Below are 15,964 nucleotides of genomic sequence, written 5' to 3'. Positions count from 1 at the left end.
GCATATTCAGAACAGAGAGTAAATAAGTGTAGATGAGCAGATAACTCTTGGTATCCATCTGGATATAGATAACTATAGTGAGGTCCACGTTATAATGGCAGTGGATAAAGATAAAAGAATATCGATGCCGATTCTCTGTATTAATAACTAAAATATTTCTACACTGTCAAAAACATAATTGGCATTGTTGTGGACCTAGAAAATGATATTACCACAGGCTTTGTCAAATGATAGACAAGGATAGCAAAACCAAAGTTGATCAATACGTCATTTAACGTGGTCCTCACTATATCTATATTATATAGATTATTATATTCTATGTCTATGATAATACTATATTACTGTACTTTTATTTCAATTCCCGAATCATCTTCTCTCTCTTTTTCTGTTGCAGGATGTAATGGTAGACACCACCCTGGAGGAGATGATGATGGGGATGGCATCCCAGCTGGCAGAGAAGGAGGACACCATTTTGTGTTCGGATGTGCGAGACAGGCTGTTCGGACCCAACGAGTTCTCCAGAAGAGATCTGGGGGCTCTCAACATCATGAGGGGCCGGGATAACGGGGTGCCTGACTACAATACTGTAAGTGAACTATCATAAACAGGTGCCTGACTACAATACTATAATAAACTAAATAAACTAGACATGAAAAGTGTGAACAAGATAATAGTAGGGGCAGGATAACGGGGTGCCACTCTACAAAAATGTAAGTGTACTATTATGAACGGGGTGCCTGACTACAACACTGTGAGTGAACTATCATAAACTGGGTGCCTGACTACAATACTGACAGTATATCATAATAAACCAAATGAACATAGACTTGATAATTGTAGTACATCATGTACTAGATAATAGCAGAGGCAGAGATAATAGGGTGCCAGACTACAATAATGTAAGTGAACTCATAAACGGGGTGCCTGACTACAATACTGTCAGTATAACATCATAAACTAAATAGAAAAAAGTCTTATCAAATTTCTATTCATCTCAAGGGAGATGATATCTATCCTTTAAAATTGAGCAAGCAATTTCTGTTTATATGTTTGTAAGTCACCAGATCTCAAAACGGCTCTCACAAAATTGGAACAAATAGGTCTTGATATAAAAACTCGTTTGCACTATAGTGAGGTCCACGTTATAATGGCAGTGTTTGACCAGCAATGGTATTGCTATCCTTGTCTATCATTCAACAAAGTGGATAGTGCTATCTCTTCCTTGCTTTGCTCTGTTGCCAGATCTTCTTTTAACATGAATAATTAACCCTAAAGAGACACACTCGGGAATTCAGACCCCAGGGATTTCTTCTCTGTTCTGCAATTGACAATATCAAACAGATGGGAACTTATGCCCAGTCTAAATTAGGTTTGTAGTATTGTCAACTACTCTCCACCACTTCCAGTCAGTAATAGCATTCTACAAGGTCACCAGGTCATCTTGTACTTCGTTTGGGGTGTCCAACACCCCAGAGTGTCTTTTACTATGACTTTTATCAAACACTTCTATTACAAAGTTTTACTTGTATTGTCACTACGAATGTGGTATGGGATGATGATCAGATTGGAATAATGCTATGATTCTCTACAACTTGAGATTCAAACAATGGAATGAAGAGACGTGAGTTTTTGATAAAGTTGTCATTGGCAATGATCAAGCCATTCGTTCAAACCGGATTAGGAGCTCCAACACTTAGCAGAACATACGTACTTCCAAAATTAGTATAAATATTGTTGATAAGCAGTGCTTTACTTTTGATTTCTTTATGCACTTGGAACAAAAATGATTAAGAAATGATGAAGTATGGTCTAAGTACTTGTTTTTTTCATATTTTTCAAAGAAAAATGCAAATTAAATTGGGGTGTTCAACACCTCAGTGTATCTACTGTGTTAGCATAAAGTAAGTGTGTCTCTGTAGGGGTATAATTAACAGAATATTTCATCTTCATAATGAAATTATTGAAAATATAATGTCCTCTCTTAATAAAATTGATTATTTCAAACTACCATCTATAGAAAGCATTGACAAGACAGAGGAAAGAGTTTCTCCTGTTTTTACTACACTGCTATTAAACGTGGGACCTCACTATAGTATCAATATAAAACTAAACTATAATTTATTGAACTATTCCCATTCAGCCCGGCTAAGTTAGTATGAATAATCTGATCTAACTAATATTAATAATTCTAACTTATGGAACTATTTTCATTGTTCACTGTCACGTTTGTGTGCAAATCCAAGTCTCATCCCACTTTTCCACAAGGATACAAAAACCAAATAATGCATTACGTGTGATGTCGAAACATTGTTCTTCTACTTTCAGATTAGAACGTTTCAGATTTGTTGCTTTCTAAATGTGAATTTGTGTTCAGAAATAACCGTTCCTCCAATTTTAAACTTATGAAATGAAAATTCAGGAAGTAAGAGTGGAAATTATCAGTGAGACACATGAAGAACTCATATAATAACCTCCAACGTGAGTGTAGATGGAAATCACATTGAGTATTACACCAATAAGCAGTACATATCCAAAAGGATCTCTCTGCTGATAAAAGCAGTATGAATGGATGAATAAACAAAATTGATTTTTTTTTTAATTTTTAGGTAAGATCAGCTTCCGCCTCTCCCGCCATAAACGTGGAGCGAAATCAACCCGACCTCATGGAGAAAGACCCCGAACTTATGGAGGCTCTGAAGGCAGCTTATGGTGAAGACGTGGATAACATAGACTTGTACATCGGAGGCATGCTGGAATCCAAGGATGGACCCGGAGAACTGTTTTCAGTAATCATCATGGAACAGTTCCGAGACTCAACGTCTGACCGGTTCTGGGTTCGAGAATGTCGATAACGGGTAAGGAACTGTTACTTTATTCAGTTAGAAGGGATTGTTATTCAATAATCCTTCCTGTTTACTTTTCCCTATCTGCATCTTTTTTACTAAACCATTTCCTCTGCTTATTTCCTTGTTTTATCGGTTTCTGGAAAACAAGTTTCTGGAAACTTATGGTCATCATAATAGGCTCAACTGACACTTACACGACTCAGGTCGAGAAGAGACTCGACTCAGTCGTGAGCATGTGTTTTCAAAAATGACACGACATACAGACAGGATTTCCTCTGATGGACCAGTATAAGAGGTGTTAAACTGCGCGAGGTCTACTGTTCTCAGAAATACTAGTGGGATAACAGTTCACAATAACTGAATAACATTTAGAGTAAGGCTTAACTCAAACTTACGCGAATCTGGTCGAGAAGAGACTGAACTCTAGTCGAGAGCATATGTTTTCAAATGGTGACACCATTTGATTTTAGATTCCCAATTATCAGGCTTCAGATACAATTTAAACAAAAAATTTCAAGTGGAATAGATTGAGCATGAAAATCTCTACAATTAATGTCCAGTAACATTTTCACCTAAAATTGAAAATAAGCTCGAAATTCGAGAAAATGTGATTATCCAATTGCAAACTGTTGGCAACTGTTGATTCTATTAAATGATTCACTATAAAGAGATAGCAGACTCCGAAGCCAATGGTGACAGACCAGTCGATTCTAGTCTTCACGACTGTCATAATTTGAAAACACATGCTCTCGACTAGAGTCGAGTCTCTTCTCGACTTGAGTCGCGTAAGTGTGAGTTAAGCCTTATTCTAAATTTTATTCAGTTATTGTGAACTGTTTTCCCACTAATAGTTCTGAGAACAGTAGACCTCACACAGTTTTTTCAACCACAAGTATCTACTGTCACCTGTTCTAGTTGATTCAGTTGAATCACAATTCACAGTAGTTCATATTTACTCTTAAAAACTGTTATCTGTTTTCTCTTATTTGCTTATTTGTTTTAAATTTTATTCAGTCATTGTGAACTGTTATCTCACCAGTAGTTCTGAGAACAGTAGACCTCACGCAGTTCAACTCCTCTTATATACTGCACCATCAGAGTAAATGCTGTCTGTATGTCGTGTCGGCGAGATATCGGTGTGGAAACGGCTAATGGCTGTTGGGTTTGGTGTATCAAAAATGCTAACATCAAAAGCTAATCTTCATCGAAACTGGCAACAGTTCAGCCCGAGTTGAAACACTACCTCCGTGAACAAAGCCATAGTGCATTCTGGTGACGTCAGTACAGGTAGGGCTCCTATACCAATGAAAATGTGTTGATTCCAGCTGATCTATATCAGCTAGTGTTTTTATTGGTGTAGGAGCCCTACCTGTGCTGACGTCACCAAAATCAATACCTACTATTACTTAAGTAATAGTAGGTATTGCCAAAATGCACTATGGCTTTGTTTGATGGCTATGACGTCAGCACAGATAGGGCTCCTACACCAATGAAACACTAGCTGATATAGATCACCTGAAATCAACAAATTTTTATTGGTGTAGCAGCCCTACCTGTACGACGTCACACGAATGCACTACGGCTTTGTTTACGGAGGTAGTGACTTTGGCCGCATGCCTTGGCATGGACTCCAACTAAACCCCAGCGGTCACCTATCACTAAAGCTGCCATATCCCAGTTAATATTGTTTTAATAATAGGATCGATAGGTAATTAAATTTACTAAAAAAAGTAATTCTTGTAAATATGTTTTGTAAAACCAACGGTTTCTGAGTTATTTAAGAAACAAAATTTTAAATGGCCATCACTTTGTTTTATGAAGTTGAAAAATTATCATAATTTTTTGTAGCTTTGTCTATCAACCAGCTGTCATGTTCAGGAATTGATTATCACTCAACAGGTGATTTATGATTTATTTATTTATTTCATTGACAATATTACAAATCATAATCATAATAAATATAATATGATTGGAGAAGACAACAGGCATAGCCCAAAACTGTCTTCTCCCAAATTTTTACAAATAAAAGTTTCAAAAAAGAATGAGGTTAAGATTTCACTTTTCACTTCAAAAAGTTCAATTTCCACTTCAAAATTAATGACCAAACTAAAAATTTTGAATTTTGATATTCAAAAACTGATTAAAAAAAATATTTTACTCAAATCTCTACAAATTGGAAATTTTTGAGTAATTTTGCAAAATTTTGAGCCAGAAAAATTTTGATGAATAATAATTATTCTATAGTCTGATTTTCACGGTAATATTGGCGTTCGAAGGAGATATACCTTTTCTTCTTGTATAATCATAAATATCGGGGCACCGAGCTTCGCTCGTTATTTTTATTTATTGATAAACAGAACACAATTCTCTAAAATGATCGTGTTTATATTTCACAGCTGGCTATATGTCATCTTATGAATTTCGGGGATGCGATATTTTGATTTTTCACATATTCACTCGCTCACTCACTTTTTTACTATCCACAGCTGTTTCAGCCAGGATGAATTATCCTTTCAATGTCGTTCAGCGGTTTTCCCAAGGATGAGACCTAGTGCAATTGAAGTTTTATATCATAAACATACTATGTTCCAAATTTCGTGAGAATCGTTAGAGCCGTTTTCGAAATACATTAGATATAAATAACCAGATATAAAAATATATAAAGAAATTGCTCGCTTATATAATAGGATATTATATCCAACTTATATATTTTATCCCACATTATTATGACAGTTTTTCGATTGTTGTTTGCAGCATCTTCACAGCAGAAGAAATAGCAGAGCTGCGCAAAGTGAAACTGTGGGACATCATAGTGAATGCCACAGATGTCCCCCCCGAAGCAATACAGAAGAACGCTTTCTATTGGGTGGCGGGGGACCCGTGTCCACAGCCTGGTCAGCTCAATGCCAGCCAATTGGAGCCTTGCTCTTATCTCAAGGGATATGACTATTTCGAAGTAAGTTATCTGTCTTTCTAAGGCTAAGCACACACCAGTTAGTCAAGACAAGACAATACATGATCAGACACGTTTAGTCACAATACTTCACATAGTTGCTTATGACGCAACTCACACTGATTAGTCATTGCAATTAGACATGTCTTCATAAGCAACTATATGAAGTATTGTGACTAAACGTGTCTGATCATGTTTTGTCTTGTCTTGACTAACTGGTGTGTGCTTAGCCTAAGTCTTTTTTCGAGTTATAGTGCAGCTTGCACAAAATCTGGTTGAATTTTAAACATGATTGATTTCACGAGAACGATTCAGAGAAGCTGTTTTTATAAGACGGCTTCTCTGATTGGTTCTCGTGGAATTAACCACGGTTCAAATTAACCAGCTTTTGTGCAACCGGCACAAAGTATTTTTTCAAGTCTCAAGTCTTAAAGTATTTTTAATTTATGCAGCATATCTGATTTCCAAGTTCATTCAATAATTATTTACTTCATTCACTTCATCCATTTTAAATTCATGATATTATTCTTCTCCAGATTTTACTTTTCCTCTCCTCCTCCTCCTCCTATTTCTCCTCCTCCTTTTCCTCCTCCTCCCCTCCCCCTGTCTTCATCCCCCTCCTCCTCTTCATCCTCCTTATACCTCTACTCCTCCTCCTCCAGCTTCTTCCACTACTCCTTCCCTCATTCAATCCTCCTCCTCTTTTTTCTCCTTCTTCTCTTTTCTTCTTAATTTTGGAGAATGTTACGTCTTTTCATTTTCCTCTATTTCTTCTCCCACTTCTCCCTCGCCTCTTTCTCCTCGTTCTACTTTTCTCAGTACTTCTTTTCTTATCTACTTTCCTTCTCCTGTTTCTTCGTTACCTTCTTTCTCTTTCTTCTCTAATTTCCCCTCTCACTACTCCTCCCCTCCTTCTTCTCATTCGCCCCTTTCTCCTCCTCCTTCTCCTTCTCCTCCACACCTCCTTTCCATCCCTCTTCTACTCAATCTCCTGATTTTCTTCCTTCTCCTCCATCCCTGCATATAGGATACTTATTTATAATTTATTCTCCATTGATAATACAACAAGTACATCATCAAAATGACAGTGAGAGGGAAAATAAGACCCTTGTGCTTTTCCTCTCCCAAATTTAGATAAGGTTACACATCTTTTCCTTCTCCTCCCTCTTCTTCTCCACCTTATTCACTGTCCTCTTCTCCCCCATCTTGTCCATCTGCTTTTTCTCCTCTCCCTCTTCCTTTCACACTTTTTATTTACTTCTGTCATTTTTGTTAATTATCATTTTGAAAATTTGTATTGATACAAAGTTCCAATATTCTAAATTTTCATCACATATATTTTGACAATTTGTATTATTTGCAGAAGGAAATAGATTGGAATTTGCATTTCTTCAAATGCTAAATAATGTATAATTATAATTAAACGAAAATCCCAATTAAATGCTCTAATTCACCCCGAAGACTTCTGCTACTGCAAATATTTACAACAGGGTAGATGGAAATGGATGAGCGCTACTATAAAAAAATTATTTGTCAGCCCGGGCTGACAAATAACTTTTGAATAGTAGTGCTCATCGAATTCTCATGAGGAGGTGAAGAGGAAGAAGAAGTAGAAGAAGAATAAGAAGAAGAAGTGAATTTTTGAACCTCCTTTCAAAAATTATTCGTGATTTTTCCCCGGGTGTCAAATAATTTTTGAATAGTAGCGCTCATCGAATTTCCATCTAGCTGTTTACCCTGTTGTCAATATTTGCAGTAGCAGAAGTCTTCGGGGTGATTTACAGCATTTAATTGGGATTTTCGTTTAATAATAATCATAGTATCATTTATGTTATTAATTCATTTTTTTTGAAGGGCAGTGAACTGGCCTACATCTACGCATGCGTGTTCCTGGGGTTTGTCCCCTTGATCTGTGGTGGGGCGGGGTACGGGGTCATCAAACTGCAGAATAAGAGAAGGAGGCAACTACGGATGAAGCAAGAGGAGATGAGGACAGGTCAAAAGGGACCCAGTGCTACCGTTGAGAAGATGAATGTCAGGTCAGAGATTTCAGTTATTCATTAAATTCTATTTTATTATTTTCAAAATAAAATATTTATTTATTCTTCATTTATTCATACAATAAGTACATCATCAAAATGATAGGGAGGCAGAAAAAAGGTGACCTTGTGCTATTCCAACCCAAATTTAGATAATGTTACACATAGACCGAATAGGTTAAGTCTTGTAGTTCATTCATTTCATTCATTTCATTCATTCATTCATTTCATTCATTTCATTCATTTCATTCATTCATTCATTTCATTCATTTCATTCATTTCATTCATTCATTCATTTCATTCATTTCATTCATTTCATTCATTTCATTCATTCATTCATTTCATTCATTTCATTCATTTCATTCAATGTTTAGAACACTATAGTTACACTATGCTGACCTGTACTATTTCTCTCCAAACATTTCGATAAAATGTTAATGTTGTCCAAAAGTTAAGGTTATTTAATCACACACTGCTTCACAAAACAAGTTATAAAAAATTAAGATAAAAAAAACATTTTTCTTCTTGTTTATGTAATTGTTCTTCATGTCCTTCTTGTTCATCATCTTCTTGCACTTCTTCTTCTACTGCTTCTTCATTTTATCTTGTTTTTTTATTCTTGTTGTTCGTAGTTTTCTACTTCTTCTTCTCCTTCTTCTTCTTCTTATTTTTCTTCTTCTACTTTTTCTTCCTCTTCTCCGTCTTCTTCTTCCTCTTCTTCTTCTTCTTTTCTTCTTTATCTTCTTCTTCTTCTTCTTCCCTTTCTTTTCCTTCTTCTCCTCTTCCTTGTACACTATGATAAAGGGAAGAACTGTATTCTACACGTAGGGGATAGGAAATTCACGAATGACGCATCATCACGTCTCAACTACTCAACTCATTAACTTGACATTTTGCATAGAGATTCTCAATTAACCGAGGATGGTTATAGGCCTATTTTAATTCTTTAAGTTCCCAGTTTGTCAAATTACAAAATAGACTCATGCGGAGCACGGGTTTCCTGCTAACCATACATAATTTTTGTATTTTCTTTTGCAGAGAATGGTTACATGCCAACCATAGGAGACTAGTGAAGGTTCGTTTTGGCCCAGAGGCCAATCTCTATACAGTGGACAGAAAAGGGGAGAGACTGAGATCTGTCTCTTTCAAAAATGGAGACACCATCACTGTCGAAGAGTCACAGGTTAGTAACTGGTTCGAGGTAACAGTTATTTTTCACAGTTATAATCATATAATAGTATATTTCGCACCTGGACCAGAAAATGAGATTTTTCCGGCTCGAAATCGGGTTTCAAGTCCGAGGCAGTAGGCCAAGGACTAGAAAAGATTGAGAGCTGGAAAAACATTTTTACCTGTGGTACGAATGATATTTTTTGCCACACTACAGGTATTGCTGACAAAATAAATAAAGAATACAAAATGAAGAATACTTGTTATCGTACCTATCTCTTGATTTTAGTGGTATAAGATTTGGAGTCAGGATTTCAGATTCTTTTGAAATTTCACTTGGAATATCACAGGTGTTGTCATCTTCAAGCATTTTTGAAAATTTGGGATGCGCTAATTGACAATAAATAATTGAATGAAAATGGTTGCGAAGCGAATTCTGAATTAGTCTGATTCGAAATTCGAACTGATGGCGACTTCAGCTGATGAAGAAAGTGGACACTCGCCCGATCTAGCGGATGACTTATTAACTACGGACTTCCAAGCGGCTGGAAAGAGGACACTTTCTGGCCTAGACCGGAAAAGAGACCTGTTTGTTAAGTCAGAGTCGTCTGCAAACAAGGTCTTTCAGATCTACGTAGGGACTGGAAAACAGCTGCTTTCTGTGCAGTGTGGCGAAAAAGTTGTAGCAATAGTCTGTGTAAAACAAGTCAAGACTTGGCCCTCCATCCGAAGAAATTACAGGGTTGCCAAATCGTGTAAAACTGCAACTTTCTCAAATTTCCAACTCAACGTCAGAATTTAATTAAGAATATCATCCCCGATATACTAGTAGTGCTAATAAAGTTTCAGGGTTGAAGAATTGAAAGGGAATTCAACTTTTATGATAAAATTGAAACATTGCAAGAATTTGTTTTCTTTTGATATCACTTCTCTTAGAATCATGGGGCGTCGTAATGCGTGATAATTTTAAATCTAATTAACGGGGAGAATGTCTTCTCTCTATTAGTCTCTAGATCATTTTTATCCGACCTATAGTTATTTTTTAATTAATGATTATGTTCGTCAATGTCGAGATATTTCGAGCATAAAACATGAATTTTTAGACATGCTGGAAACGTTTTTGATTTAAAAGATAAGTGGGTGGAGAAAGCGAGAAAGTTCAGAAATAATTGAAATTATTTTTTCAATTGTCAAAAGTAGTCGGAAGATCGTATTTTGGTCTCCAAGGAATTTTCAAGTTAGAAGAGCGGCTGCATGATATGCATTGTGTACGAAATTGTATGCTGAAGGCTGGCAATTTACAAGCTTAATATCGGGGCACCGAGCTTCGCTCATTATTTTTATTTATTGATAAACAGAACACAATTCTCTAAAATGATCATGTTTATATTTCACAGCTGGCTATATTTCATCTTATAAATTTTGGAGATGTGATATTTTGATTTTTCACATACTCACTTTTCTACTATCCACAGCTGTTTCAGCCAAGGATGAATTATCCTTCTAATGTCGTTCAGCGAGTTTTTCCAAGGATGAGACTTAGTGGAATCGAATTTTCATATCATAAACCTACTATGTTCCAAATTTCGTGAAAATCGTTAGAGCCGTTTTCGAGATCCGTTGAACATAATAACCAGATATAAGTGAATAATATCGGGGCACCGAGCTTTGCTCGTTATTTTTATTAATTGATAAACAGAACGCAATTATCTAAAATGATCGTGTTCATATTTCACAGCTGGCTATAGGCTACGTCATCTTATGAATTTCGGAGATGCGATATTTTGATTTTTCACATACTCACTCGCTCACTCACTCTTTTACTATCCACAGCTGTTTCAGCCAAGGATGAATTATCCTTTTAATGTAGTTCAGCGAGTTTTTCCATGGATGAGACTTAGTGCAATCGAATTTTCATATCATAAACCTTCTATGTTCCAAATTTCGTGAAAATCGTTAAAGCCGTTTTCGAGATCCGTTTAACATAAATAACCAGATATAAGTGAATAATATCGGGGCACCGAGCTTCGTTCGTTATTTTTATTTATAAACTATTGATAAACAGAACACAATTCTTTTCATGATTGGGGAAGGACTAACAGGCACAGCCCAAAACTGTTTCTTCCCCGAATTTCGATTTATACACTATAAATGATCAAAAAGTAGGTTATGTTCCATACACTTGAATTCAGGTCCAATTTTCAGTCCAAACATTTGAAAACAAAAAAGTTTGAATTTAGATTGTTTACAAAACAAACTGAATAACAAAATAACACTAATTAATCACTTGAAACTTTTCAATAATGATTACCTTTGAAAATTTTGATATACTTTAATAAAATGATACACTATGTTTGCTACAATATTTGTTAATATAAATAAAAAAAATGGATCTTGGATAAAATCATATCGTTGGTCATGTCAACAAATCGGATATTTTGATCAAGTCAATTCAAATTCTAGATAATATTTCTCGTGAGATACGGTAAGCTGATTGATTGCAATAGTTAACAGCTGAACATAATTATGTCTCTCTCTCACACACGCACTCGCACCTTCATTATCGTCAGACGACGAATTAGCAGCTGTTTTTTACCAAGGATGAAGGATTCTCCATGTCCTTCAGCGAGTTTTCCCAGGAATGAGACCTAGTGCAATCGAATGTTTATATCATAATAAACCTACTATGTTTCAAATTTCGTGAAAATCGTTAGAGCCGTTTTCGAGATCCGTTGGACATGAATAAATACCCAAATATATCAATCAATATATACAGAAACTGCCCGCTGATATAAAAGGATGTATAAAATGAACGATTACGTCCCGTTTCGGATAGCCAATTGTCTGACTGCAGCTGTTTAAAGTCTAGAACTTAGCTGAATTCCGAGCTCGGAAACCCGCTTTAAAACTGAGATTAGCAATATTAGTTTGACAATATCACTAGTTTTTTTTTCTCGTGGTTTTTTTATAGTTATTTGTATATCTAGAGTGAAAAGTACTGTTTTTTCTCCCTGAGAGAAAAGTTTGAAGCCCAAGGCGAAGCCGAGGGCAATAATTTTCCTGAGGGAGAGAAAACATTTTTCACTCGTGATATACACAACATTTTTTTTTCCTCCACCTACATTTTATAAAAACTGCAAATAAAATAATTTTAAAAACGTACGTGACCAAACAATGTGTTACAACATAACCTAAAAAGTAAACAGAAACAGCTGGCTTGTGATCACAGTTTTCCGCCGACAGCGCTACCTGTCGGCAAAAGTTGTAACAACAATGGCTGCCACAACTACAGCTATGATGAAGTTCCCGTTTCAAATTTAATTAGTTAATGAGGAATATTCATTGGCTGTATTTTGATAACATGGAATAAAAAAAAATGAATTCATTTTTTTAGTACTGTATAGTGATATGAAGTTTGTAATAATTTTAGCATACAAACATTAATAATTTCATATAATTGATCAAATGTATGGTTGAGGTATTGGATTTAGTTGGTTTAATGACTACTCTATATGCTTCCTCATCTGACCTAAGACCTTCCAACCTATTTGAAATGTACGTTTTTAAAATAGAGATGCTTCCCATGTTATTTAATGGAGTAACTTTTACGCTCTAGGGAGTTTTCCTGTTTTTTTTCCTCCCGAGAGCGAAAAATTGACACTTTAGTATTATCATGTTCCAGGGAGTAAAGTAAGCACTTTAGACAGGAGGAGTAGAAAAAATATTTCAATAAATTCCTCTTTCAAAAAGTATTTTTTTCTCTCTCTATCAATTTCTCTTTCAAGATGTAATTTTTTCTCCTTGTTCTAGATACCAGACAGAGGTGGCGCGAGGGGTAAGAGACCACTGGTTCTAGTTCGAGTACCACGTGACCACGATTTGGTGCTAGAATTTGATTCGCTCTCCGCCAGAAGAAAATTTGTATCTAAACTGGACTCCTTCCTCACATCTCACAAGAAACATTTGGTTACTCTACAGGTAAATATTACAATGTTCTTTTATCTTCTTAATTTTTTTTCTTTTTTTGTTCGTCTTCTTTATGTTCTTCTTATTGTTCTTTTTATTGTTCTGTTTCTTCTTTATCGTCATCTTCTTCATTATCGTCTTCTCCTTATTCTTTCCTCCAGTTTCCCTACTTAATTTCTTTCTTCATCTTTATCTACTCCTCCTTTTCCTTGTACTTCCTCACCACCTCCTCCTCGTTCACATTCTCCCTTTTCTTGTTCTTGTTCTTGTTCTTCCTCTTCTTCTTCTTCTTCTTCTTCACCTCCTCCTTCTTCTTCTCCTCCTCCTCCTCCTCCTCCACCTCATACAACTTCTACTCCTTTTTCTTCTTATTCTTCTTTTTTTCCTTCTTCTTCTTCTTATTGTTTTATCTCGTATTTTTTCTTCTTTATCGTCTTCTCTTATTCGTTCCTCTCGTTTCCCTACTTCATCTTCATTTTTTCTACTCTCTCTACTCCTTCTCCTCCTCATCCTCTTCCTCCTTCATATACTTCTCCTTCATCAGCTCATTCACCTCCTCCTCCATCTCCTCATCCTCCTCGTCCATCACGTCTTCTTCGTCTTCATCTTCTTTTTTTCCTTTTTTTTCTCCTGCTCCTTCACGTCCGTCTCGTCGTCGTCTTCTTCTTCTTCTTCATCTTCTTCTTTTTCTACTCCTTCTCCACCCCCTTTCTTTGATTTTATTCTTCTTCTTCTTCACCACCACCTACTCCTTTTTTTCTGCTTCTTCTTCTCCTTTCTACTCCTCCTCCTCTTCTTCTCCAAAGCACATGCCTAGAGCTCATGTGGGCATCACTCTCAGTAATGAAGTGATAGTTCTCATCAATTATATTATTATCTAGTTCGATTCTAATTTCTTCTGATATCACCATGAGCGTACCTTTTATATTAGTGTTATTATTATCTTTTACTCATTCTTCTAATGGTTTTAATAGACTTTTGAATGTTTGAGAAGACTAAAAAATCGCTTTCATCATATAAAAGACTGAAACCTCTCTTTGATTATAAGTGTTCCATCCTCAGGCCCAGTTGCACAAAAGCCGGTTAAATTTAAACCGTGATTAATTCCACGAGAACCAATCAGAGAAGGCTTTTTGAAAGACTCTGATTGGTTTTTTCGGAATTACTCACTTAAAATTCAACTGGCTTTCGAGCAACCGGCACTCAGTATATTCAATGTTGAGAAGAAACAGAAACATTTTCTTTTTAATTTTCTTTCTACCTTTGAGAACTATAATAAGTTAACAGAGAACTTTTCTGATTAGTGCGCTCACTTCCCCTACTTGTGCTCTATCACATCCCTTTCCCAATCCTTTCCAAAATTTCCAAGGATCAAAAGCCTTCCTATGACATGGATAGCCATAGTTGGAAGAACTTTTGATCCTCTACCCTTCTTCACCACATAACATGTATAAATTGCCTTCTAATATTGTAATGTGTTCTCATATTTATGTTATTTATTTTATACTGTAATGTTTTTTCATTGATGTAATTAATTTTTATTTCATATTCATGTATCTTATGTGTGTGTGTGTGAATAAATAAATTGAAATTGAAATTGAAATTGAAATTTTGTAGGCGCCGCGAGATCTAATGCTAGCCAAAGCTGAAACTAGAGAGAGACGACAAAAGAGATTGGAGCATTTCTTCAGAGAGGCCTACGCTCTCACTTTTGGATTGAAACCTGGAGAAAAGAGAAGGAGAGAGGATGAAGGTTGGTGATTTTATCAATTATTATAATATAATATAATAATAGAGGAAAGAACTGGCTTCTACACGTAGGGGGATATGAAATTCACGAATGACGCATCATCACGTCTCAACTACTCAACTCATTAACATGAAATGTTTCCTATATAGTCTAGATTCTTAATTAACCAAGGATGGTTATAGGCTCATTTTCAATTCTTTAAGATTTCAGTAGGTCAACTTTTCAGTTTGTCAAGTTTCTAATTAGGCCCTTACGGAGTCAAGTTTTCAGTTTATCAAGTATGAAAATAGACCCTTGCCGAGAACGGGTTTCCTGCTAATCATACATAATTTTCCTTGATTAACTTGACATGTTGCATATAGATTCTCAATTTACCGAGGATGTTTATAGGCCTATTTTCAATTCTTCAAGATATCAGTAGGTTAACAACTTCTCAGTTGTTTGTCAAGTTTCTAATTAGGCCCTTACGGAGCATTTACCTGTTAGTCTCAAATATTCTACAATCAGGAAAATATATCTCTGCATCTTTTAATGTTATTGAGATTTAACATTCTCAGAGTTCATTGAATTTATAGGTTTTCACATGGAATGATTCACAAATATATTATATTTCTTACCTTATTCTATTCCTCTTTTTATATTTTCTCCATTTATTTTTTCAGGTGGAGAGGTGGTGATGAGAACCTCTCTCTCTAGAGCCGAGTTTGCCAGTGCTCTAGGAATGAAACCAGATGCTGTGTTTGTTAGAATGATGTTCAATATTGTAGACAAGGATGGAGATGGCAGGATATCCTTCCAGGTTAATATTATAATTATTCTAAATTATAAATTTAAGAGAATCTTTGATTGTCAGGAGAATCACAAGATTTTTCTGACTCCCGATTGTTGATGATATAGAGTTGGAGTCAGAAAATTGGCTTTCCGGAACGGGCCATAGTCACAGTTTTTATTACAATCTTCATTTTCTAATTTCTATAATTGGAAACGTTTATCATTTGACGAAATTAGACATTCCTTAATAATTCAAAATACAGATGGAAATGACTGGGATATTGCAATCATTCAAATGCTGATGAATTAATATTATTATTAAACGAACATCCAAATTAAATGCTGCAATTCACCCCGAAGACTTCTGCTACTGCTGCAAATATTGACAACAGGGTAAACAGCTAGATGGAATTTCGATGAGCGCTTCTATTCAAAAATTATTTGTCAGCCCGGGAATCGAACCCAGTAC

The 15,964-nt window shown here is 35.7% G+C and overlaps 1 protein-coding gene across 1 annotated transcript in view; it reads left to right on the top strand.

Annotated features, from left to right (window-relative positions):
* Window positions 1-396: 396 nt before the first annotated feature.
* Window positions 397-15,964, top strand: part of LOC111058714 (dual oxidase) — a 41,031-nt gene continuing 25,463 nt past the window's right edge. Inside the window, 9 exon segments of the mRNA XM_039440981.1 lie at window positions 397-658; window positions 2,646-2,834; window positions 2,836-2,855; window positions 5,601-5,802; window positions 7,654-7,838; window positions 8,877-9,021; window positions 12,819-12,986; window positions 14,592-14,727; window positions 15,387-15,523. Of these exon segments, the coding sequence (XP_039296915.1) occupies window positions 401-658; window positions 2,646-2,834; window positions 2,836-2,855; window positions 5,601-5,802; window positions 7,654-7,838; window positions 8,877-9,021; window positions 12,819-12,986; window positions 14,592-14,727; window positions 15,387-15,523 (1,440 nt within the window). The 5' untranslated portion in view covers window positions 397-400.

Source organism: Nilaparvata lugens, chromosome 14 (assembly GCF_014356525.2).
Source record: "Nilaparvata lugens isolate BPH chromosome 14, ASM1435652v1, whole genome shotgun sequence".
Lineage (NCBI taxonomy): Eukaryota > Metazoa > Arthropoda > Insecta > Hemiptera > Delphacidae > Nilaparvata > Nilaparvata lugens.
The sequence above is the reverse complement of the archived record's forward strand: the minus strand, read 5'-3'. Positions and strand labels throughout refer to the sequence as shown.